The 23,357-nt window shown below is 41.3% G+C and overlaps 2 protein-coding genes across 2 annotated transcripts; one reads left to right on the forward strand and one right to left on the reverse strand.

Annotated features, from left to right (window-relative positions):
• Positions 1-1,780: 1,780 nt before the first annotated feature.
• On the forward strand, positions 1,781-22,216 carry LOC129104318 (GRIP and coiled-coil domain-containing protein 2). Its single transcript, XM_054614938.1, has 24 exons — positions 1,781-1,843; positions 2,112-2,174; positions 2,817-2,901; positions 2,993-3,072; positions 3,188-3,292; positions 3,451-3,961; positions 4,519-6,404; positions 7,020-7,083; positions 7,201-7,301; positions 7,622-7,720; positions 8,690-8,809; positions 9,720-9,884; positions 10,158-10,262; positions 10,951-11,113; positions 11,899-11,999; positions 12,371-12,448; positions 12,584-12,721; positions 13,740-13,861; positions 14,332-14,508; positions 14,682-14,890; positions 16,961-17,188; positions 17,345-17,484; positions 19,938-20,139; positions 20,427-22,216. Exons 1-24 carry the CDS (start codon positions 1,838-1,840, stop codon positions 20,498-20,500), a joined length of 5,022 nt encoding a protein of 1,673 aa, XP_054470913.1. The 5' UTR covers positions 1,781-1,837; the 3' UTR covers positions 20,501-22,216.
• Positions 17,518-19,180, reverse strand: tmem223 (transmembrane protein 223). Its single transcript, XM_054614945.1, has one exon. It carries the CDS (start codon positions 19,009-19,011, stop codon positions 18,205-18,207), a length of 807 nt encoding a protein of 268 aa, XP_054470920.1. The 5' UTR covers positions 19,012-19,180; the 3' UTR covers positions 17,518-18,204.
• Positions 22,217-23,357: the final 1,141 nt, after the last annotated feature.

Below are 23,357 nucleotides of genomic sequence, written 5' to 3' on the forward strand. Positions count from 1 at the left end.
TATGGCCCCAGCTAAAAAGCTTGAGGCTATGGGCCACAATTTTTTCTCTCTTCTATATTGAAATCTCATTTTGACACCCAGACATAATGGCCTTCAAACCATCTCTCTCAGAACAGGTTAAAGGTCTTAATTTGACCTTTGCATCACTCCGTTATGACACACGCTGGAGGCCCTCAGACATCAGATGTGTGGTTAATGATATTTTTAACTCCAGGTTACACTGTAGGCAGGCTGATATGCAATGCAACTATGCAATTTTGGTTTAATAATTGTTTGTTGGTTCCCGGGAATCAAAAGGTGTCCACAGGGAGTCAGTTAAACTTTATTAGCCTACTTGTAATTTTCATTTCCACATAACAAAAAAATATATACAGTACGAGTCAAAAGTTTGGACACACCTTCTCATTCACCTTCTCACTTTTCACATGACACTAATACACTGTGCAATACAATAGTTATAATAGTTTCTGTCTGCATATATAATATTTCAGTTACTGTGGATTCTTTACTGTTTTTACAGTTTTTTTATTGCTCATTTGCTTATTTATAATACTTATTTTTGATCTTTTTTTTTTTTTTTTACTATGTCTCGTTTGCACTATCCTCTATGCTGCTGTAATCCTGTAAATGTCCCCGCTGCGGGATTAATAAAGGATTATTTTATGTTATCTAACGACTTTGAAGAATCTAAAATATAAAACATATTCTGGTTTGTTGAACATTTGTTTGTTTACCACATAATGTGCAAAGCATTTTTGGTTGAAAAAAAGATGTAATACACAGCGCTGTGCCATCAGTGTCTGATTTATTAAACTGTCAACACTGAAGATTGCATTGTTGCATTTAATTCAGTTTATGAATTTACACTTGTATTTTATTGAATATTTATTAAATAACAATTTTTAAAGGATTTTGAATGGATGCTAATTTTAAATATATATATTTTTAATCTCACATACCCCCTGGAGTGCCTTCACGTACCCCCAGGGGTACATGTACCCCCATTTGAGAACCACTGGTTAGATGACACACTCTTTTGCATTATTTGTGTAAAAGGTGTAATTCAAATAGATTTCTAAATACAGTACCAGTCAAAAGTTTGGACACACCTTCTCATTCAACTACTTTGAAGAATCTAAAATATGAAACATATTCTGGTTTGTTGAGCATTTGTTTGTTTACCACATAATTCCATATGTGTTCCTTCATAGTTTGGATGTCTTCAATATTAATCTACAATGTACAGTACCAGTCAAAAGTTTGGACGCACCTTCTCATTCAATGGTTTTTCTTTATTTTTATTTTTTTCTACATTGTAGATTAATATTGAAGACATCCAAACTATGAAGGAACACATATGGAATTATGTGGTAAACAAACAAATGCTCAACAAACCAGAATATGTTTCATATTTTACATTCTTCATAGTAGTTGAATGAGAAGGTGTGTCCAAACTTTTGACTGTTACTGCACATTTGTATCTGACAGGTGAATAATGTAGACTACATTTTTTTGTTTGATTAATAAGAGTTCAATTTTCAAAAGACTGCCAAAGCAAACGGAACAAAACAAGGATGTTGATCTTGGTAAAGATCCTGTCGAATGCGTGACGTACGCGGTGCTGACGTCACGGGGCTGACGTTTGCGGAAGTGAGACGGTGCATTGCTTTTAGCCTGTGAACTCAGAAACCCAAACAGAGAGGGGGGGTGTTTTCGTGTTAAATCGCCCAAGAAAGCGGATTTTTTTTGCAGGTATCGCTTTGACTCTGTCCGGTAGACTTTACTGGTAAACCCCGTGGAGGTCAGACGACTGGGAAATAACGAAACATCGACTAAGATGGAGGTAAATGTTCAGTGTCGAGGAGAGAGCTTCAGCCAGGTCTAAACCTCGCTGTTTACATACCGATTAGTTGCATATATGAACCATGTCTTGCATATATGAACCATGCATGACCAATGTGTGATTTTTGGCTGTAAAACTGGTGTTTTATCTGTAGTCAATCTTGTCAAAATAAGAAGAAATACCTGCAGAGTTTTATAAATGTTCTTGTTGCAATCTGCACATAGTGGGGTTTGTCATTTCTTTCTTTTTTACCAATTCCCTGAAACAGGACCCTGGTGGTGCTGGAGCAGAGTCTGTGGCTGCATCACCAGCAGGTGCAGCCAAGTCAAAGGTACTGCACATATACAAACACAGAATCTTGTTTAGATTTGTATAAACATGATTTAATTGTTAGATACAGTAGCAGTCAAAAGTTTGGATTCAACTACTTTGAAGAATCTAGAATATAAAACATATTTTGGTTTGTTGAGCATTTGTTTGTTTACCACGTAATTCCATATGTGTTCCTTCATAGTTTGGATGTCTTCAATATTAATCTACAATGTAGAAAAAATATAAAGAAAAACCATTGAATGAGAAGGTGTGTCCAAACTTTTGACTGGTACTGTATATTTGTAAACATGGTTCACACAAATCATTACATATAAAGTATTAAGATAAGATAAAATAAGATCATCCTTTATTAGTCCCAAAGCGTGGATATTTGCAGGATAACAGCAGTAGAGTGGATAGTGCAAACGAACAAACTAGAGAAATTAGTATAAAAACAAGATCAAAACAAGTATAATTAATAGTAATCACACAGCAATTCCATATGTGTTCCTTCATAGTTTGGATGTCTTCAATATTAATCTACAATGTAGAAAAAAATAAATAAAGAAAAGCCATTGAATGAGAAGGTTTGTCCAAACTTTTCACTGGTACTGTTTTTTTTCCTTTTCTTTTCTTTTCTTTTCTTACATTTTATTCCCAGCTGGACACGCTGTCCAAAGATGACCTTATCAAGTTTGCAAAGAAGCAGATGGCTGCCATGCAAAAGATGAAGGGCAGATATGCAGGTATATAAATAAATGATGTAAAAAGGCTTTTTTGGCTCCGTGGGACAAATACTGTACGTGTGTTAGTATGTGACATTATTTCCTTTTTCAGATTTGGAAAAAGAAGTTGAATCCTTCAAACGGCAATCCAAAAACAATCACAACAGTTCAGATGACTCCACTCTGATGCAGGTTTGTTTGTAGGGCAGAATTTCATCTGGTGTTTGCTCTACATATCACTCTGTTAACAAGCTGTGCTTCATTTGCATTCCGCATCATGCGAATCATGTGGGCGGGTGTTTAATAGGAGCTGACTGAGCGGATGGATGCCTTACTACTGGAGAAGGCAGAAACTCAGCAAAGTCTTTCACTATCTCGTAAAGATCTGGAGAAGACTAAGCACCAAGCCAAGGTAAAATACAACACAAATACTAAATGATGTGTAACACTGATTCATTTGCCAGTTTTACTGAATTCTACAGGGTTTCTCTGAACAATCTGTGACCTTTGAGATTATTTCTGTACATTTTTTAATCCATAACATCTATACATGACTGTTATTTTGCACAGGGGGATCTATTGGTGCTGCAAGGAGAGCTTGACCGTGTAATAGAAGATCACCAAAGAAAGATCAAGAGCCTAGAGAGCAGCATTGAGGAATCCAACAACAAACACCAAGAAGAAGTGTCTTATTTCCAGAATTTACTGAAAGAGAGAGAAGAAAGTGACAGGGAGAGGGAGAGTGAAAGAGAAAGAGAGAGGGAGCGCTTGGCTGAATATGCGAGTGCAAGAGAGAGCACTGAAGAGGTCCGCCTTTGCTTAGAAGCTCAGCTGGAAACCCTTCGAGCCGAACTGGAAGCAACCCGAGAGCTAAAATCCCAGGAGATCGGCGAGCTGCGGGAGAGCCACCAAAGGGAGTTGACGGAGACCCAGCAGGAGGTGGAGAACCTGAAGGAGGAGCTGGCTCAGAAGAGTCTGCAGCACGAGGACGAGATGAGGGCTCTGGAGGAGGACTGTGAAATCGAGCGGGAGCGTCTCCTGTTGCTCCACGAGGAGCTGACGGAGCAGCTCGCTCTCAAAGGTAAAGCTGCACTTCATTTAAACAAAGAGGCCAGAACAGAAGCTTAATCTGTCACAGTGAAGGCTACGCACTGCTTCCTTTAGGTGACGTCGCCTATTTAAGCAAAAACACTGTGCGTCCACAATTTTTGTTTCTCTGTTGAAACATGAGTGTAACCCAGTTTAACAGCAGAGAGCCTATTTGTGGGCCAAGCAGAATTTGGGCTGCAACTTATTTTACGAGTTATTTTATGAGTTATTTTATTATACCGTCTTCAATTAAATATTTTTTAATGAATTTTGAAATCTGTAAATTGTAATATATTTACAGTCAACATAAAGCCACATTAGAGGCAACCTAACTTACTGCAGGCTGTCACAACCTGTTACTAAATTAGTGGGATTTAAAAAAAAATGTATATATGGTTATGCTCCCAGCTACAGCATGAATAAACTAATTAATTAATTAATAAACATCAACATCGTAATTGTGTTGTATTATCTGTGTGTGTGCTTGTGTTCACATCATTGATGGGATTATCACATACTTTCCATCTTACATTACCCTTGTTTTTCCAGACAGCTTCCTGCAGGATGTGCAGGAGGAAGACGAAGAACCTCCCCGTGGTTCAGGGATCGCCAAAATGCTGGAGCTGTCTGCCTGCAGTCAGGGTGACTCCAGCCATGGTGATGGGGAGGAGACAGAGACTGGAAGACTGAGAGCAGCCTTGGAAGAACTTCAATCCCAGAGCACCATGCTACAGGACGAGCTAACCCTGCTCAGTAATGTGAAGAGTGAGCTGGAGGCAGAGCTGGAGAAGGCCAAGGAGGAGTTTCAGACAGAGAGAGAAGAGCTGGAGTTCAAAATCAATGAACTGCAGATGAACCGTGATAGTGCTCCCAGTGACCCAGCCGTAACCCTGGACCCTGACCAACAGGAAGTCCAAGGAGACTTTCAGCAACAGAGTGAAGCACACGAAGATGGAAGTGAATCAGCAATCAGTCCCGTGGACCAAAACCCTTTGAATCCAGAGGCGCTGAGGGACCAGTGCGAGGCCTTGACCAGAGAAAGAGACTCTGCTGTGACCGAGTGTCAACACATGAGAGACATACTGCAAGGTTTGGAGACAGAACTGGGTGAGAAGACGACAAAGTTTGTTATTCAGTACAAAGCCATGAAGGAGCAAGCGGCAAATACTGTACAGGAACTCCAAGACAAGATGGAACAACTTAGCCAGGAGAGGGATGAACTGATGGTGAGGGTGAGAGAGGGTACAGAGGAGAAAATCACTCTGATGAAGAACATAGAGGACCTGAAGCTGAAGCTTGAAGGTTTCGCGGGTGAGGACCAGAAGCTCCAGACGTCTCTAGAGGAACAGACAACTTTATCCTGTGAGCTGAAGCAAACTGTGGAGGACCTGACCAGGCAGAATGTGGAGATCCTCTCCCAACTGCAAGTGAAGGAAAACCTGACTCAAGAGCTGGAGGAGATGTTGGGCACGCTGACTGAAGAGCGAGACAAAATACAGTCCCAGCTTCAGCAAAGAGAAGAGGGAACGCAAAAGCTGAACAACGAGAGAACAAAAGAGTTCGAGAGTTTGCTTCAGGAGAAGGAGAAAGAGGCCCTTTTGCGTAAAGACAAGAACGAGAAAGATTTGCGAAGCCTGAAAAAAGAGAGGGAGGATGAAGTGCGACAGCTTAAAGAGGAGAAGGAGAAGATGGAGGAGAACCTGAAAGAGGAGGTGGAAAGACGGACGGAGACAGTTTCTGCTTTAGAGCTGACTATCAAAGACCTCTCCACAGAGAAGGCTGACCTCCAACAGAAATTGGAAGAGGCATCTTCTGGGCTTGCCGAAGCCCAGGAAACAAGGGAGCTGTTGGGCTCCAGGCTGGCAGCCCTGGAGGCTCAGCTGGAGCAAGACACGTCTGAAAAGAATCATCTAGAGGCAAAGTTGAATTCACTCGCAGAGCAGGCCCGCCCCACCAACACAGGCCTGGAGGAAAGTCATTCTGAAGCGCTCAAAAACTCCACAGAAGAAGTTGAGGAGCTCCGAGCACGTGTGGACGAGCTGGAAAAGGAGAGGGGGCTGTTGAGGAGTAGTCTTGAGGAGGCTAAGGGGGTAATGGGATTAGAGGAGGTGGTGAAGGAGCTCCAGGCTCGTATCGCAGACCTGGAACAGGAGAGGAGCATGCTGAGAAACAACCTGGAGGAGGTGGTGAAGGATACCGAGGGGCTGCAGAAAGACCTGGAGGACATGAAGTCAGTCAATGAGAAGTTCAATGAGGAGAACCAGAGACTCCAGGATCACATTTCTCAGATGACTCAAGAAAACGAAGAAAAGGAGGAAGAGGAAATGGAGAGAGTGATGGAGAATATGGAGAAGGAGAGAAGAGAGCTCAACGACCAGCTGACCGAGAAGGATTCACTCATATCTCAGCTGAGGAGCGAAATCGCTGCTCTTCAGGTGAGGGAGCTCCTGTTGTGTCAGGTTCATCTTAGAATAGCTGTCAACACTTCTTAGTCCACAAGAAAATGGAATTTGACCTGATTATAGTCACTGATCATATTCCGCTAAATTGCCTAATATATCACAATTAATTATTTTGACCGTTAAAACAAAATAAGGTCAGACATGATCGAGAAGACACATTAATTGATCAGATGCATTTCTGCTGTCTGTAATGGCGCCTCTTCTGGTAACACTTTTGGACATTTTCAAAACTTGAATGTAATAACTTAAAGTTATCTAGTAAAATATTTGACATGTGCAGGTGACGTCTTGATAAAGGTGAAGCTTTGCTTGTTTTCTTAATTTTTGACAGGCACTTTGTAGACCGGCATGTCTACATGGCTGTCTGAATTTATAGACAACATAATCTGTGGATTATAAGTAATATATAAATACAATGTTTCTTTTATCTCTGGAAATATTGCAGTTGTTATTCTCTGTCACTTGATCACACTGAATATTAGCTGAGAGATTAGACGTCGGCAGCTTCAAACCAAATTAATAAATATCTGTAATTAGAGTGTTTTTTCTTCCGATGTTTTCTGCTCATTCCTACTTTTTCTCTCTCAGGAGTCTGCTGCTCATTCAGCTTCCTCTGAGGAGAATGCAGCCAGTGAGATCGCAAAGAAAATAGGTGACACTTGTTGTTCTTTTACTAAATATATGGTCCTTCAAAAACAATTTAGTTTACCTGATCTTTGGAGCAGGTGATACATTATAGATTATAAATTAAAAATGCTGCTCCCCTCAGCTCTCCTGGAGAAAGAACACAAAGAAAAGGATGAGAGGATGAACAAAATCAAGGCAGTTGCCATCAAAGCAAAGAAGGAGCTGGAAATCAGTAAGAAAGAGGTAAAGTAAAGCACAACTTTTCTGGACTGTAAATGTTACTATTCTATATTTAACAACATGAAAATGGCATTTGATCATAACAAAGTAAATACACTTGAGTTTACATAATACACTTTTTACTGCTGATTGTTAAACCACAGAAATACACTAAAAAAATTGAAATTCCAATATCAAAAAGCTCCAGGCTCCAATTTTTATTAATTTTATAGTAAAAGAGAGCAATGTTTTAAGGTCAGCACACAAGATAAATTAATATACTTTTCATCCCTCTGTGCTTACATGGCTGAATTCATGATTTATTTGATTTTTCTGTTTTTCAGGTTGCATCCCTCAAGGTACAAGTAGAAAAGCTGAAAGAAGAGAGGGAGAAAGTGAGCAGCTCTATGAAAGATATCATCCATGGTGCTGAAGGCTACAAAGTAAGTGACTATGTGGAACAGCAGACGAGGAACTACCAGAAATATCCTGCTTATATTCTGTAATTGTATCAGACACTAAAAGTTACTTCCACAAAGACATTGATGCAAATAGCTGTTGCCTCATTAAGACATCCGACATGCAGAAAGGTAATTATTCAGTAACAGGGAAAAACAGCCTTTTTTTGTCAGATTACGGCCCATTAATTACAGGATTTCTGAAAAGAAATACATGTTAAGAACGTTTATGTCAACAGTCACTGCACTATTGTGTTGTAAGCTGTCTGTCAGCTCAGCAAAAATGTAGATAAAAGCCTTGTTATTTCACATATTTTGGTGTATGATGCATATTTTACTGGAAGTCATTATTCCAAACATTATTCATAATTTGGCAAATCATTATTGATGTGCCAAATGATGAACTTAAAAACTAATTGATAATCGTTCCGCTAGATTCCAAAATACAGCATGGGTAATTATGTAATGTAACCAATATTGTTAGTGTTTTTACATGCTAGGATATTGACAACACAATATTTACATTTACGTCTTGTTCTTTTTTTGCCACCATGACTGAACCGTTGGTGTCCGAAAGTCTCTCCATCTGATCTACTATTTAAATGATCACATTTGTTTAAAGGAGAAGTCCAACATGAACTGGCCCAACATGAAACTGACGGTTATGATCATTAAACATCTGACTAATTGTATGCGTTGCTAATTAGCAAGTGGAAGTATGCTAACTTTGAAGGAGACCTTTTTGCCTGAATTCCCTCCATAAGCGGCCCCCAGACGGCACTGTGCTTCACGACTGTGTCTCCATCAGAGAGGAAACCAGTCTGTTGTGTCTAATGAGAGTTTTCTCCCATACTCCAATGTAAATGCGACTGATAACTGAGACGCAGTGTTTACCTTCACCTGAGCTGTTCAACCGGCTTCCAGTAATGAATGAGTATATGTGTGTTTGTGCAGAACCTGCAGATAGATTACGACAAGCAGACAGAGCAACTGGATAAAGAGAGAGAGAAGGTGGAGGAGGCAGAGAGACAGATCGCTGAGCTGACCAAACGACTCAGCAGTGCTGTCACACAGGTAACACGAATACACCCTCAATCACAAACACCCACACATTACTACTAACAAATACACAAACTGCCCTCACCCTGTAGTAAATCTAAGCAGTGCCACTTTGTCCGGCAATAGATCTCTCCAATGCTTCTCTCATAACTCACTTTCCATCTGATTTACAGTGAGTCGTTTTAGCCGGCGACACTTTACCCAGCTATGCTTCATAGCGCGGCGTCCACAAATAGCCCATCAGATGTGACTGGGTGAGCTGGGGAGAAATTTTGTTTATATATACTCCTCTCCCCGAGCTCATAAATGTCGCTTTCCAATGAGAGAAAAACAGGCAGGTAAATGGAGCGGAGTATAGCCTCCATCTGCTGTGTGCTAGTGCGACACAGCTTTCTGAGACACAGGTTTATTCTAGTGTGCACTCATGGGTCTCAAGGGGGGGGAGAAAGAGGGAGCTAGTCAGGGATCTAAGAGTACGTCTGGACATCTCTGTTTACCAATCATAGTTTCAGTGTTTGGCTGACAGACGGGGGTAGCTGGTTCACTGTTCCTTGCAGAGAAATCCCTCAGAGCCCGGCGCTGTCAGATTTGCATGAATGACTCTAGAATGTGTCACGTGTGTTCATGCGGGTGTGACGCATTTGCCTACATGTGCATTTTCAGGGGGAAAGCCTTGAATCTGAAATAAGTAAAATGGCACGCTCTCTTTTCAGTGAGATTTCATAAGATCCTAGAATATTCTCAAAGCGTCAGAGTCAAAACTGTGCTTCTGTTCTAAAAATCACACCCTTGTTTCATCTAACAAATTAGCATCAAATCACATTTTCCCTATTTTCTAATATTTTCTCTCCCTCAGAAGTTGCCATCTTAGAGAATAAGTATATCACCTGACAGGGAATGACATGAACTGTTCATGCTTTTACAGACAGAGACACTTAGCAGTGAGAAGGAGAACCTGCTGGCCTGTATGGAGACGACAAGAAGCACAGTGAGGCAGCTGGAAGCTCAAAACCAGGAGCTGCAAAGACAATCAGCCGGTCTGGACAGAGACCTGCTGACTGAGAGATCCATGAAAGAACAGAAGATGAAGGTAGAAATAAGGAGAGATGGATACTCTGTATTAATGTTATGTACTTATTGGGGGACATGCCAGCCTCTGCCCTCAATTTTGTATTTTAGCTGATTTTATGATAGAGCCACATGGTTCAAAGGATAACACAAAAACTGACTAACTAAATAACTCATAAGACTTAAACTGCTGTAAATTTATAAATGTTGAAAGAATTATATGAAATCAAGATATATACATATACTGAAAACCCCCTTTATGTGTGTACGCATGTGTGTTTGCTTGGTTTTCCAGGAATTGTCATCTGCTTTGAAGGATGTAGAAGAGCTGACAGCACAGCTTCGCAAGCAGCAGCAACAGTCTCAGCAGACTGCCCAGGAGCTGGAGCAGCTACGCAAGGTACACACACACACACACACACACACACACACACACACACACACACACACACACACACACACACACACACACACACACACACACACACACACACACACACACACACACACACACACACACACACACACAGCTTCTCGGACACTAGTGTCTCTGAGGGCATGTCCAGTCAAGCGACTGGACTGGTGATGGCCGGCCTGCAGCCACAGCAGCACCTCTCAGAGAAGAAAGAGAACAATTTTAGCCCCCAGCACAAACGCTGCTGTTTCCTTTCCATTAGTGGAAACCTGAAAAGTACAGCATTACACATGGAGGCTGCCAAGGAGGTCTGACTTCATGTCATGTGTCCACATTGTTAGTACAGCCCAACAAACACAGTATTTTCAAAGTCACACACACAATCACAGATAAAGAAATATCTTGCAAGCCCCTTTTTATTATCATATCCATGTCTTTCATTTAAGTAGGATAACTGCTCATATAAAACTTGATTTGGCTCTGTAAATTATTTATTTTTTAGTGTTGAATGGTCAATAAAATGAGAGATAAAGATAAAGTCAGTTGTTGAATACAAGTTCTCATTCTAAACTGCTTTTTTTCCCTTCTAAAGGTTTGAGATAATGCCCTGACTGAAGAAAGATTAGGTTTAAGCCTTGTTCCTTGTAATGATGTTTGTTTGCTCTGCCTCTAGGGGGCGCAGCAGAGCTCTCTGCTGGACATGGAGATGGCCGACTACGAACGCCTGGTGAAAGAACTCAATGCCAAACTCTTAGATAGAGATGAGTGTGCTGAGGAGTTAAAGGCCCAGATAAACACCCTGACCCAGAAGGCGGACTCACTCAAACAGGAAATTGGTGTGTATGAGTCATTTACATTTACACTGGCTCTTTAATGCATAGGGATTGGCTGAAGATTGATCAGACCTACAACCTGTGTGGTATTCACCAATTGTACAAGCAATTTGCAATCAAACAAACTGCTTCAGAGCCATCATATCAGAGATGACACTCCATCCATCTTCCGTTACCGCTTATCCAGTTAAGGGTCGCGGGGGTGCTGGAGCCGATCCCAGCTGTCAATGGGCGAAGGCAGGGTACACCCTGGACAGGTCGCCAGCCTATCACAGGGCTGACATATAGAGACAAACAACCAGTCACACTCACATCCACACCTACGGGCAATTTCAGAGTCATCAATTAACCTAAGCTGCATGTCTTTGGACTGTGGGAGGAAGCCGGAGAACCCGGAGAGAACCCACGCTGACACGGGGAGAACATGCAAACTCCACAAGCCCAAATAGAATTTGTAATAAAATAATGTACAATGTACTCTAGGTCATTTTTATATTTCCAAAGTAATAAATACTGCAGGTCTAATGTTTATAGTGCACAGTTTTAGGAGCTCCAGTCCGTGTTGGCTGATGGTAAACATTTATTATTCCTGCAGAGCTGTAATGATTTACTGTCTACGTGTAACCGAAGGGCACTCAGTGTCATTTTTCTGCCTCTCTTTTTTTCCTCTGTCGAGCTGTGTAATAAAGGAAAATACTGAGAAAATGTTAGGACACTATGTATTTCACCTAAAATTGTATTTTTCTGTGTGCACATGTGCCTGTGTGCACGTGTGTTTGTGTCTCCAGAGGCTCTGAAGTCCCAGCTGGACCAGGGGGAGGAGAAGACCTCCAAGATGAAACAGCTGCTGGTGAAGACCAAGAAGGACTTGGCTGATTCCAAGATGCAGGTCTGTTTTTGTGTGTGTGTTTTTGTGTGTGTGTGTGTGTGTGTGTGTGTGTGTGTGTGTGTGTGTGTGTGTGTGTGTGTGTGTGTGTGTGTGTGTGTGTGTGTGTGTGTGTGTGTGTGTGTGTGTGTGTGTGTGTGTGTGTGAGTAAAGTGTCTCCCGCAGGATCTTCTGTTACTGAGTGTAACATTGCTGCCTGATGAATGTAAATAGTGTTATGCAACCATGTGTGAGCGTGATTGTTGGGGCGGCCTTGAAGATGTTGGGAATAGTTAATCATTTGTGTGTGTTACAGTGTATGTTTATGTGGGTGTATGCATTTAAATTTGTGTGTGTTTTTGTGTGTCTGTGTGTATGTGCTTGCACACATGCAGGAAAGCTCCCTCATGATGCTGCAGGCCTCTCTTAAAGGAGAGCTGGAGGCTAATCAACAGCAGCTGGAAAACTCCAAGGTAACACAGCCGACATTCCTCGAAAGAAAATCTCTCACCTGTCCCTTTAAATGAAAATATAGTTTTATAAATGAAAATTTCACTCCTAAATTTTCACTCAATCAATAAAGTGTGTGTATGTGTTTGTGCGTTAAGATCGAGGTGTGTGAGCTCACGGGCGAGCGACATCGTCTGCAGGAGCAGCTGAGGTCTGCGTTGGAACAGCAACAGAGAACCAACAGCTCCCTGCAGCACCGCATCAACAGCCTGCAGCAGGAGAGAGACACTGCTAAGGTACACACACACACACACACACACACACACACACACACACACACACACACACACGCAATGTTCGACTGACCATCCTATATACACACCTGTTGCGTGTATTCTGTATAGACTCACTGATCACTAAACAGCTCCACCAGAGTAAAGAGCATTGGTCAAGAGAACATCAGGATTAGTGATTAAGATGCTGCAACTGTGGGAGACGCTACAAACTTGGATTAATTAAATTGTAGGTTGCATCAGCTCATGCTCAGTGCTTAGAGAGAGCGGTGATATATAGGTCTTCAGCTTGTGAAGATTGCTTCATTATTAATCTCTTAATTATTTTTGATTAATCATTTAATCTTAAAAATGTCCCAAGTGCCCAAGGTGATACGTTTTAGTTGCTTGTTTGCTTTGACCAACAGTTAAAAAAAAATCTCCTATTTGAGAAGCTGAAATTTGCAACTAAATTTTTTTGTAAATTAATTCCCATTCAAATGACTCATCGATTAATCAGCTTCTTGTTTTAGCACCACTGAGATGTGACTGGAATATTTTAGCTGTAGAGAATGGGGTTGAAAAAAACCATGTATAATATGTAATACACCCTAGCATGTCCTATCTATCTGCACATGTGTAATAAGCCAAGAAGCAATGAGCAAACTGTTCATATGCATGTCTTCAATTATTGGGGGCCATAGTTTGTTATTATGTTATTTACATTGAGAGGTGTTTATTTATTTAATAACTTGTCCAACCCATTTATATTAGTGAAAATCCATGTAGGAGGTGGCTAATTGGCTACAGGTCTCTAAATGATGTGTCCTCAGTTGCCTTCTCAACCGGTCAAATAAAATATTGAGGTTAAACTCTAGTAGCCTCCTTTTAATTATCCAACAGAAATGACAACCACACATCAGCTCATCTGTCACAGTCTATGAAACTCTATTGGAGTTTAATTTAATTCTTTAAGTGAGCAAAAGTGAGATAAAATCTCCAGTAAATGTTTATCTCTGCTTAATCTTTGTGCTCATTCCAGGCTGAGCTCATGGCAACAGCGGGCGAGTTTGAGGGCTATAAGGTGCGAGTCCACAATGTGCTGAAGCAGCAGAAGACTAAAACGACTGTCCAGAGTGAAGGAGACTCTAGCAAATTAGAGAGGTAAGGAGGATACCTGTATGACAATTATGCATGACAAATGAAGATGCAGGGTTGCAACCAGAAATGGTAATGGTGTATTCCACCCTGTCACTGAAAAAGCATTAAACAAGCAGACGGACACACACCAAGGAAAGTACCTAAATGCAGGTTCATGTAATGGCTACATGATAATACATATTTTAAAACTATACCCAAAACTTGTAGATGTTTTTATACCAAAACAAATAAAAATGAGGCTATAACTATTGCATATTTTGTGACACAAGCAAAAGCCATTTGCTAAATCAAAGCTGGGATCAGGTCTGATAACACAGCTTGGTCAGGACACATCACATGTGAAAGAATTTAGACGTTATTGTAAATATATTGCAGGTACAAAGGCAGCGACTCAATGGATCATATTTTGTTTGTGTCAGTCAACACTGTAGGAGTGAAATATGAATATCATGAATATGTGGTGTGTCTGGCAGGGAGCAGTTGTCCTCGCAGGTAGACCAGCTGAGGTCCAGGCTGGCAGAGAGCCAGCAGAGCCTCCAGAGCAGCACAGCAGAGCTGCAGCAGATCCAGACCGAACACGACACTCTGCTGGAGAGACACAACAAGATCCTCCAGGAGACCGTCAGCAAGGAGGCGGAGCTCCGGGAGAGGTGAGCTGGCTTCTCCCTTGTTGACTATAATACCAAGTTTATATAACATATGTTCTCTCACACTCCCAATATGCCTCCTTACATTTCTGTCATGTGCAATTCCTACAGATACTCTATTCAATGAAAAGTGTCTCGATTCTTCTTTTAAGTTCCTTTCGATCTGTGTTCTCCAGGCTGCTGTCAGTGCAGACGGAGAACGTGGCCCTGAGGTCAGATCTGTCCCAGGCCGAGGCCGACCTGTCATCCCAGGCCGAGGCCCAGCGCCAGACCTACAGGGAGCAGCTGAGGAAGCTGCAGGATGACCACCGGGCCACCGTGGAGACCCTGCAGGGCCAGCTGACCCGCGTTGAGGAGCAACTCTTCCACCTGCAGAGCCAGAACAGTAAGCATAAAAAAAAACTAGATCCATGAGAATAAACCAGGCAATAAGTACCTGCTTCTGTTCATCAAGTAGCAGTGGAAACGGGTGAGGTAACAAATGGATCTATTATATTATAAGGCGGAATGATCCAAAAAGGGGACTGCTGCTCAAATAGACTGCAGTAAGCTCAACGGGTGCATGAATGGTATCAAATGAAGAGATCCATCAAAGCATCTGCAGCTGTTAAGAGCACTGAAGTTTCCGTCTCGTTTGCTGTGCTTTTCTATGATGGGGATGATGGGGATGATGGGAAGGGGAACGGAGGACAGGGGCATGTTGGTGTGTTTATCAGTAGAGCAGCACTGGAAGCTCATTCATCACCTCCCACACAGCTGCCCTCTGCAGTCAAACAGCAAATACACACGTAGCATTGACTAGGAATGGGTGTGTGTGTGAGTGTGTGTTCCCTCTATGACACTCCAGCATAGCCAGGTGTTGGCGGACCTCCTCAGCTCTGTTCCCCGCCTCTCAGTGTGGCAATCAGCTCACTGTGGCATCTGGAGAGACTCATCATTAGCAGCTCACACATGCACACGCCAGGATTAGCCCGAAATACCGGGCCAATGTTAGCCTTTACTGAAAAGTCCTATTTGAGACCTTTAACCACTGAATTAGGATTAAATGGCTATAAAAATGCAGAATGGTTCAGCACCACTGTGTTTACTGGCCCTATTGAGCAGGTGGGCCATAAAACTACTGGCCCCCGGACCGTTTTTACTGGCCTCATATTCTTTTTTTATGAAATAACTAACAACAGTAAAATAAATCGGTACATAAACACAAATTACGAATACTAATTCCAGAAACTGGTTGAGGCGTCACTTTGTTGCTGACTGTTCTTGTGGCTCTGCAGAGACTGTGCTTAGTATTTGACAAGGAACTTCATTCTACTATAAATTGTTGTCCTTTTTCATAGCTTTTTTTTACCACTACAGGTTGATTTATCGTCCTGAGTGTTGAGCCAATAACAGATTTAATTGATTAAATCTGTGCATATCCTATAAAAAAAAAAAGGAAAATCGTGTCAGAGATCAGAAGAAGCAACATTACGCAGACGCAGTATTGGCTAAAGATGTGTTTTTTGTTAGTGTTTCCACATTTGTCTGATTTGCAAAGTGAGCTCTCAAGTTTACTGTTCCAGCTAGGCTTTCTGCTGGGCTTAAGCTATGAGGGAACTGTCAGCCTTAATGTTTGTTTTTCTAAACCCTGATCAGACTACAAAATCTGGTCGAACTCCAATACGTTTACACAAACAACAAGAAGTATGCATGTAGCACTTCAGTGTCCCACTCAGCTGCTTGTAGACAGGAGGTACGAGTAGCAGACTGGAGCTGTGAATATGAGGGGATTGGTTTAGTGATTGGTCTTTTGCTTCGGTTTCAGGTTCATTAATCATAATCTTCTCTTTTGTCCACCAGCGCTCTCAAGCACCTCACCCATCCCTCTCGCCCTTCTATTCACACTTGTCATTTTTTATGCCTGATGATGATCTGGTTAACACCAATGTGTCTGGTGCCCCCTCATGTCGCAATGAAGTAGGACACTGACTAGCAATTTGGTGTTAAATTCAGTAGGGATTGTGTTTAGTGTGGTTAGAGGTGGATAGTAATGTTTTAACACAGAGTTCAGAGGTGCTATATGACAATACGCATCCAAAAAAGATTAATTCATATATTTTAGCCCTTATTTATTTAGCTTTTGCAATGTTCACGCTGCTTAACATCAGGGAGCTAAAAAATAATAAAATGTTTGTGTTCACTCAATAAGAGCAGGCAATAAATCCACAACAATGGGGAATTGGATTAGTCATAGTTGAAACTTAAATTTAAGATTTATTTTTATTTTATTTGTAAATGTTATCCTTATTTATGAAACACACCCTTAACCATTTTGTGAATATTTTTTAAATAGGAATTATTTTGTTTTGAAATGTATTTTTCTGTAGTTTTCCCCTCGCTCTCTCATTTTCAATATGTTTGTATTCACAAGCTAAACGGTGAATAACTTCTGGCAACCTTTGCACACTTTCAGGTTCAGTAGTGGTCCAGTCCCACCGTAAGTCCCTGGCGTCAGACCCCCAGCGCAGAAACACGGATCACAACCAGGCAGGTCTGGGAATAATGGCCCTCAGCGACCTCCAGTCTATGGCCAGAGAGGAGGGCGAGGGCATGGAGACCACTGAGACCGAGAGCCCGTCCCCTGCTCTGTCGCCCCTGCCCTCTCTGGAGCACCTTCTCACGTCACCGGACCCTAAACAAGGTGTGTTTGAAACAAGAGGTGCACCTTGTAACAGTAAATCGGTTTGTAAAAGACATGATTACTTATGACTTGAGGCAAATCGGCTTCTCTGCCCTAAACCTTTCTAAAAACTGTGATCTCAAACTTGTGTGTATGTGTCTTTGTTCTGGTCTGTAGAGCCTTTTGTGTGGAAGGTGGAGCCCACCAAAGAAGAGCTAAGTCTAAAGCTGAGCACAGCCACGCGCAGCATGGAGCATATGAACAGCCTGCTGCATGAAACGGAGGCCACCAATGCTGTCCTCATGGAGCAGATCGCCGTACGTATACGCACACAAGCAGACAAGCAAACAGTCAGAAAACACAGACGTTTATCACTTACATTTCACAGCAAAGTCATTCAAACTGCTTTCTGTTGCTTGAATGGCAAAATTCCAGGTGATTTTAAATATTCAATAGTCGGGCCAATTTTATTTATATATCCCAATATCAAAAGTCACAGATTTGCCTCGTGGGGCTTTAGAATCTGTACAGCATACGACACCCTCTGTCCTTTGAACCGTGCCGCAAATAAGGAAAAACTATCCCCAAATAAAACTTTTAAGAGGAAAAAAAAATGGAAGAAACCTCAGGAGGAGCAACTGAGGAGGGACAGACATGCAATAGATGTGTGTACAGAATAACCAATATAATAAAATGATAATGTAAACAATGCATATGATAGAAATTAAACATATAATGTGAAAATATATGAAAAGATGGATCCAGGAGGATGACAAGCAGCTTCCTGGTGTTGCCAAATAGATGGAGCCTTAGCCACAAGACTTTCTCGTCACCATGTAACCTGGATATCGGACAGGCTACTAATACTTTCAAATGCATCTCACCCTTCTCAAAATGAGCCTTAAAGAGTCCACATTTGATCTCATAGATTTTATTTAATTGAAGAGAGATTAAACAGAAACTGACGTATTTGTTTGGCAGACATGAAAAACCACAATCAGTGTTCCATCAATGTCAAAAACAGTTTTATCGACATCTTAAAATGGCCGGTAAGCCCCAACAGTGATGTCAAACAGCCTGGTGTTGTTCACAGTCCCGTCTTTGTCCAGAAGAAAGTAGAACTTGTGTCCTTTGACCCTGAGCGGGATGAACGAGGGGGACTCGTGTCTGTGAGCGTGACAGGCCACCTGGGACAGAGGCACCGTTATCCTCCGGCCTCGGTCTGGTCCCAGAAGAGACTGCGTGGACACCGTCACCATCCTCCCACCTTGATGCAACACCACCTGGCTGACGGAGCGCCTGCAGAACAGGACCCCGAGCCCCACAATCACTGCTCCTATTGTCAGGCAGCCCAGCGTGAAGCCGTATCTCCAGGTGGTTGACCCCAGGTTCATCTCGAAACTCCAGATCCCTGCAAGTCCTGTGGTGGTGGTGGAGGTGGAGGTGGTGGTGGAGGACGTGGACGCCTTGGCTGTCCCTCTGTCTCTCTCAGCAGCGCCCCCTGTGTCCCTGAGCCCCGTGTAAGCGAAGTGGCCCAGGTAGGTCCAGAAGAGGAGCTGTCCCCCGCAGAAGACAGCGAGGAGCCGGAAGAAGCGAGTCCTGTCGTGTTTGAACAGGGTGACGTCTCTGCCGGGCTGGGCGGCGGTGCAGAGGCCGACGGCCGGCTGTCTGTGCACGAATACCCGGCCCAACCGACCACCTGCTGGACATGTAACCCGGGTCACCATGCTGGTCATGCTCGGTGGAGCCTGTGTGCACATCGACGCATTTTGAAGGATGTTGACAAGTCGAAAGTGTTTGGAGTAACACTGCAGAGCTCCGCACAGCAGCCGCTCAAAACCCATCTTTCACGGATAAGTAGCTTTAATTCACCCCCAAAACTTATATGACACGAAAACGGGGGAGAAATCGTTGTCAGAAATCACGTTTCAACGCTTCTGTCCCGACACACCGCACAGCAGCAGCTCAGAGGGCGCCGCCATACTTGTTTTGTGTGACGTCAGGTTACGGGAAGTAGCGCTGACCAAAATTAATTTCCGCCGACATTTGTAAAAAAAAAAAAAAAAAAAATTGTATTTTGGCTCTATTTTTTTTTTATGATAATCAGCTAATTTTGTAAACCTAATTAAAAAAAAATATTAAGGTAACTTTGTGTACTAAGAAAATGTATTTTGCCATTGTAAATACAGTAGCAGTCAAAAGTTTGGACACACCTTCTCATTCAATGTTTTTTCTTTAAAATTTATTCTGGTTTTTTGAGCATTTGTTTTAATATTGAAGACATCCAAACTATGAAGGAACACATCATGTTTATGTGGTAAACAAACAAATGCTCAAAAAAATAAAATGTTTTATATTTTAGATTCTTCAAAGTAGTTGAATGAGAAGTTGTGTCCAAACTTTTGACTAGTACTGTATATTTATAAAAATGGTTCACACAAATCATTACATATAAAGTTGACTGGTACTGTACATTGAGCATGTTGAGCATGTTCAGTTGCCAAATTCATTTAGATAATGATTTGTCTGAAAGTCAGACCTCCCTTTTTATTGGGTTTTTGGGAATTGTATGCAGTAAAAATCATTCTTGGAAAACATTGCCTTTTTCTATCTCATTGTCAAACCTAAATCTTGTCTACACTGCTGGGAGATCTAGTGCGTAGGTTGGTATACAGATTTTGTGAAGCTAATAGTATTCAATGAAGGGACTATGCCAACGATTAGGCCTTTATTACTTAACGTTACTGATATGTTCTACTTGCTTCTGTAGTTGTTGAAGAGTGAGGTGCGTCGTCTAGAACGAAACCATGAGAGGGAGAAGAGTGTGGCCAACCTGGAGTATCTGAAGAACGTCCTGCTGCAGTTCATCTTCCTGCAATCGGGCAGCGAGAGGCAGGCGCTTCTGCCCGTCATTCACACAATGCTGCAGCTCAGTCCAGAGGAGAAAAGCAAACTGGCTGCCATCGCACACGGTATGGTCTAGGGGAACAGGTTTTGTAAAATGCACACACAAACGGTCTGTTAATCATGATCTTACACACACACACACACACACACACACACACACACACACACACACACACACACACACACACACACACACACACACACACACACACACACCTCTTGTGCTATTCCGACACAAAATTATTTCTTTACGTTTTTCTCTTTCCAGGTTATTGAAGTGCTACAGGATATATTGTCAATAACCTCTATGTCATTTTTTTTAATCGGGTGTTCTTTGACCTCCTTTGTGCAGGTCAGGAAGAGGGGTCGGGTTCTGGGGGCTCAGGCTGGAGCTCCTATCTTCACAGCTGGTCTGGGATCAAATAGACTTGATGATCAACCAACCCAACAAAAAACACTAGGAGCACAGTGCTAAGATGTTACTGGGGCCATTTTCTGTGAAAACATGTGCTTAGCAGCGATGCTTACAAAGTGCATTCAAAATAGTGGAAAAAGATGGAGGTTAACTGGGGCATTTACAAACTTTAGGGCACACCATGGAAGGGACCAAGGAATGTTTCAGAAAATAATGAGGAAGTGTGTGGTAGAGATTAAACCAAATCACTTGACATTAATATTGATTTGAATTTCCAGTGCAATAGTTACATAAGCCTCTTACCAATTAAAGTTACTGTGACACACTTTGTCTTCCTTACTCTTACTATCGACACATATAATAACAATATTTACTGGACATTTCTTGAAATGGAGCTCATAAGGCATTATAAGGCATCATTAGTACTATGAAAAACTTGGTGTGATGTACATGGTGAAATTAGGAGAGGAGGAATTAATCAAGGGGATAACTGAGCATGAGATAACTTGAATATCATTTTCAGATCTTTGATAACTTTCCAAAATGTTACTTGCACTTCCATTTGGCTTGTCTTGTATAGCACAGTCCCCTATACTGGAGTTTAAGCATATTTGGTTAAAATCCCATATGCTTCACATTTCTTTCAACAATTTTTAAGGGCATGCTTTAATTTTTACCTACCTTAGAGGCAATCTTTTTTTTTTCCATTCCTTGCAGTATGAAAATTGACACTTGCTCAATACATCCCAGTAAACATTTATTTTTTTATTAGTTGTCTCGAAGGTAAAAAAAAAGGCATTAAAGCAACATGCTTTGGAAAACAATCAGCTGTAGTGAAGATAAGAATGTGTGAATTGGTAAATGGGCTGAATCACACAAAAAACACTGTTGTGGTTTGTTTAAGTCAATTTTGTCATTTGAAGTACAAAAGAGCAGATAGCATCATTTTCCTTTTTCTGAGTTTTTTTGCAGTTCACCAAATTCTCACATTCTGAAATCTGGAACAGTTATCATTTTCAGTCCTTGAGTTTTGATTAATCTCATCTTGTAATGATGGTTGGTTTGATATTTTTGTTCTGGTTACTGTGTAATTAGTTGTTATTGTTTGTTGTGGTTGTTGTTATTATTTAATGTCAAATTATGATTTCAATCATTTAATGTATTTTGGGAATACTTTATGGTTTTTGTCAGTTGTTGTGCTGCTGCAATCGCCAAACATGAAGGATTTGTTGCAACTTAATTTGTGACTCTGTCTTGTTGAAGGACAGTCTCCATGACAACAGTGTCCTTGTGCAGGACTCCCTATCTGACCCATGGGTGCTGCTTCTTACAGTGTCTTACCACGACCCCTGACCTCCCTGTGGAGGTAGCAAAAAGAAAAAAATATTCTGCAACAAAGCCCCCCTTCCTGATAAACACACATTCACCCAGTCTTACATTACATTGATCAATTCCCACCAACAATGAAGACAACTGGCCTGTTCATTTTCTCATTCCACTGGCAGCTTTTTTTGTGATTCCTTCAGCATGAGTGAATGTAATTGTATCTAAGGCTTTTATATTTATGACGGTTAATGCCAGGAGGAGCTATGAGAGATTACCTTAATTATAAAATTGGATATGTATAAACATGAATGAGCATTTACAGGGTGTTAACTTGTTCACTAGTTCACAGTTCTTATTTTTGTTCTGGTTATTTCCAACTGTAAACTAAAATAAAGTTAACATGAATGAGAATGTTTCCAATTACTTTCATTATGATTCAGTTTGATATAAAACTTTGCATTTACAGTTTATTATATCAAATCCCAATTTATTTCACATTTGATGCAGCATGAGGATTTATCTATTTTAAAGCATTTTAAGCATACATATACAAATATTTAACAGGATAAAGTGAGTCAGGATGAACAAACATAGAATAAGGAGGCACTATAAGATTACCATTGTGTTTTCAGACTTTGAAATCCTCGATTCTATTTCTGAACCTCTCTCTCAGGGAGTTTCTCAACTTCAGCCTCAAGCAGCTGATGTTTCTATGCAGTTATGAATTGAATTTCTTGCTATGAAATTCCTCATCCCTCTTGAAGGAGGGAAGGGGGTGTAGGGGCTTTCCTTTTAAGGAAATATAGGAAAATTCTAGTGTCATGACGCAGTGAGGGGAGAACACAACAAATAGTTCCTACTGTATGCAACTGGGAGGAAAGAAAAACATGCTTTATCTGCTCCTACCTCCCTGAGGAGCAGCACTATCATTAAAACCCTCGCTATTATTCTTTTTGCTATTCATTTTATCATCTTTTCTTTTTTTGCAGAACCTTGCAGAGTAGAAGTTTGCTTATTATTTCCATAAATCTCTATGAAAAGTGAGTTTCTTGGTGTGGGACAGGTTTCTTCACGGCACCCACTCGCCATGTTGAACTTCTTGAACTGTAGTTTCCGGTGGCCAGAAAATGATAAGTCAGACTTTCCATATATCCTGAATTGATGCCTCATGTGTAGGCGAAATGATAAAAGAAAAACTTCACAGTTTGCAGGAGCAGCAGTCAGCATCAGCCTAATAACTAGAAGGCTGCACCTCTAATCTGTTGTGACACAAACAGACTGTGCACTGAGTTCACAGGGCGGGTGTTGCCGTTTTCTAACTGTAAAACTGAAATTATAATTCTCCATCGGTAGCTGGCAGACTGAATGAGAAGCTGCCAAAGATGCACAGAGAAACAGTCAATGAGCGCTGTGGCCTTCAAAGTAAAAGCATCGATTATTCTTTTTGAATCAATGTGTGTAATTGTTCTTTTCCAACCATGACAAGCCTATTAGCAGTTTTTTTATTTTATTAAATTTTCTTAGATATACATAGATTGCATA

Source organism: Anoplopoma fimbria, chromosome 16 (assembly GCF_027596085.1).
Source record: "Anoplopoma fimbria isolate UVic2021 breed Golden Eagle Sablefish chromosome 16, Afim_UVic_2022, whole genome shotgun sequence".
Lineage (NCBI taxonomy): Eukaryota > Metazoa > Chordata > Actinopteri > Perciformes > Anoplopomatidae > Anoplopoma > Anoplopoma fimbria.

What these genes read in the sequence shown, in the direction of transcription:
- tmem223 (XM_054614945.1), bottom strand. Translation starts at nt 19,011, where the DNA reads ATGGGTTTTGAGCGGCTGCTGTGCGGAGCTCTGCAGTGTTACTCCAAA.
- LOC129104318 (XM_054614938.1), top strand. An exon ending in ATGACTCCACTCTGATGCAG is followed by an intron (nt 3,073 to 3,187) that starts GTTTGTTTGTAG and finishes GGTGTTTAATAG; the next exon opens with GAGCTGACTGAGCGGATGGA. An exon ending in AGCAGCTGGAAAACTCCAAG is followed by an intron (nt 12,449 to 12,583) that starts GTAACACAGCCG and finishes TTGTGCGTTAAG; the next exon opens with ATCGAGGTGTGTGAGCTCAC.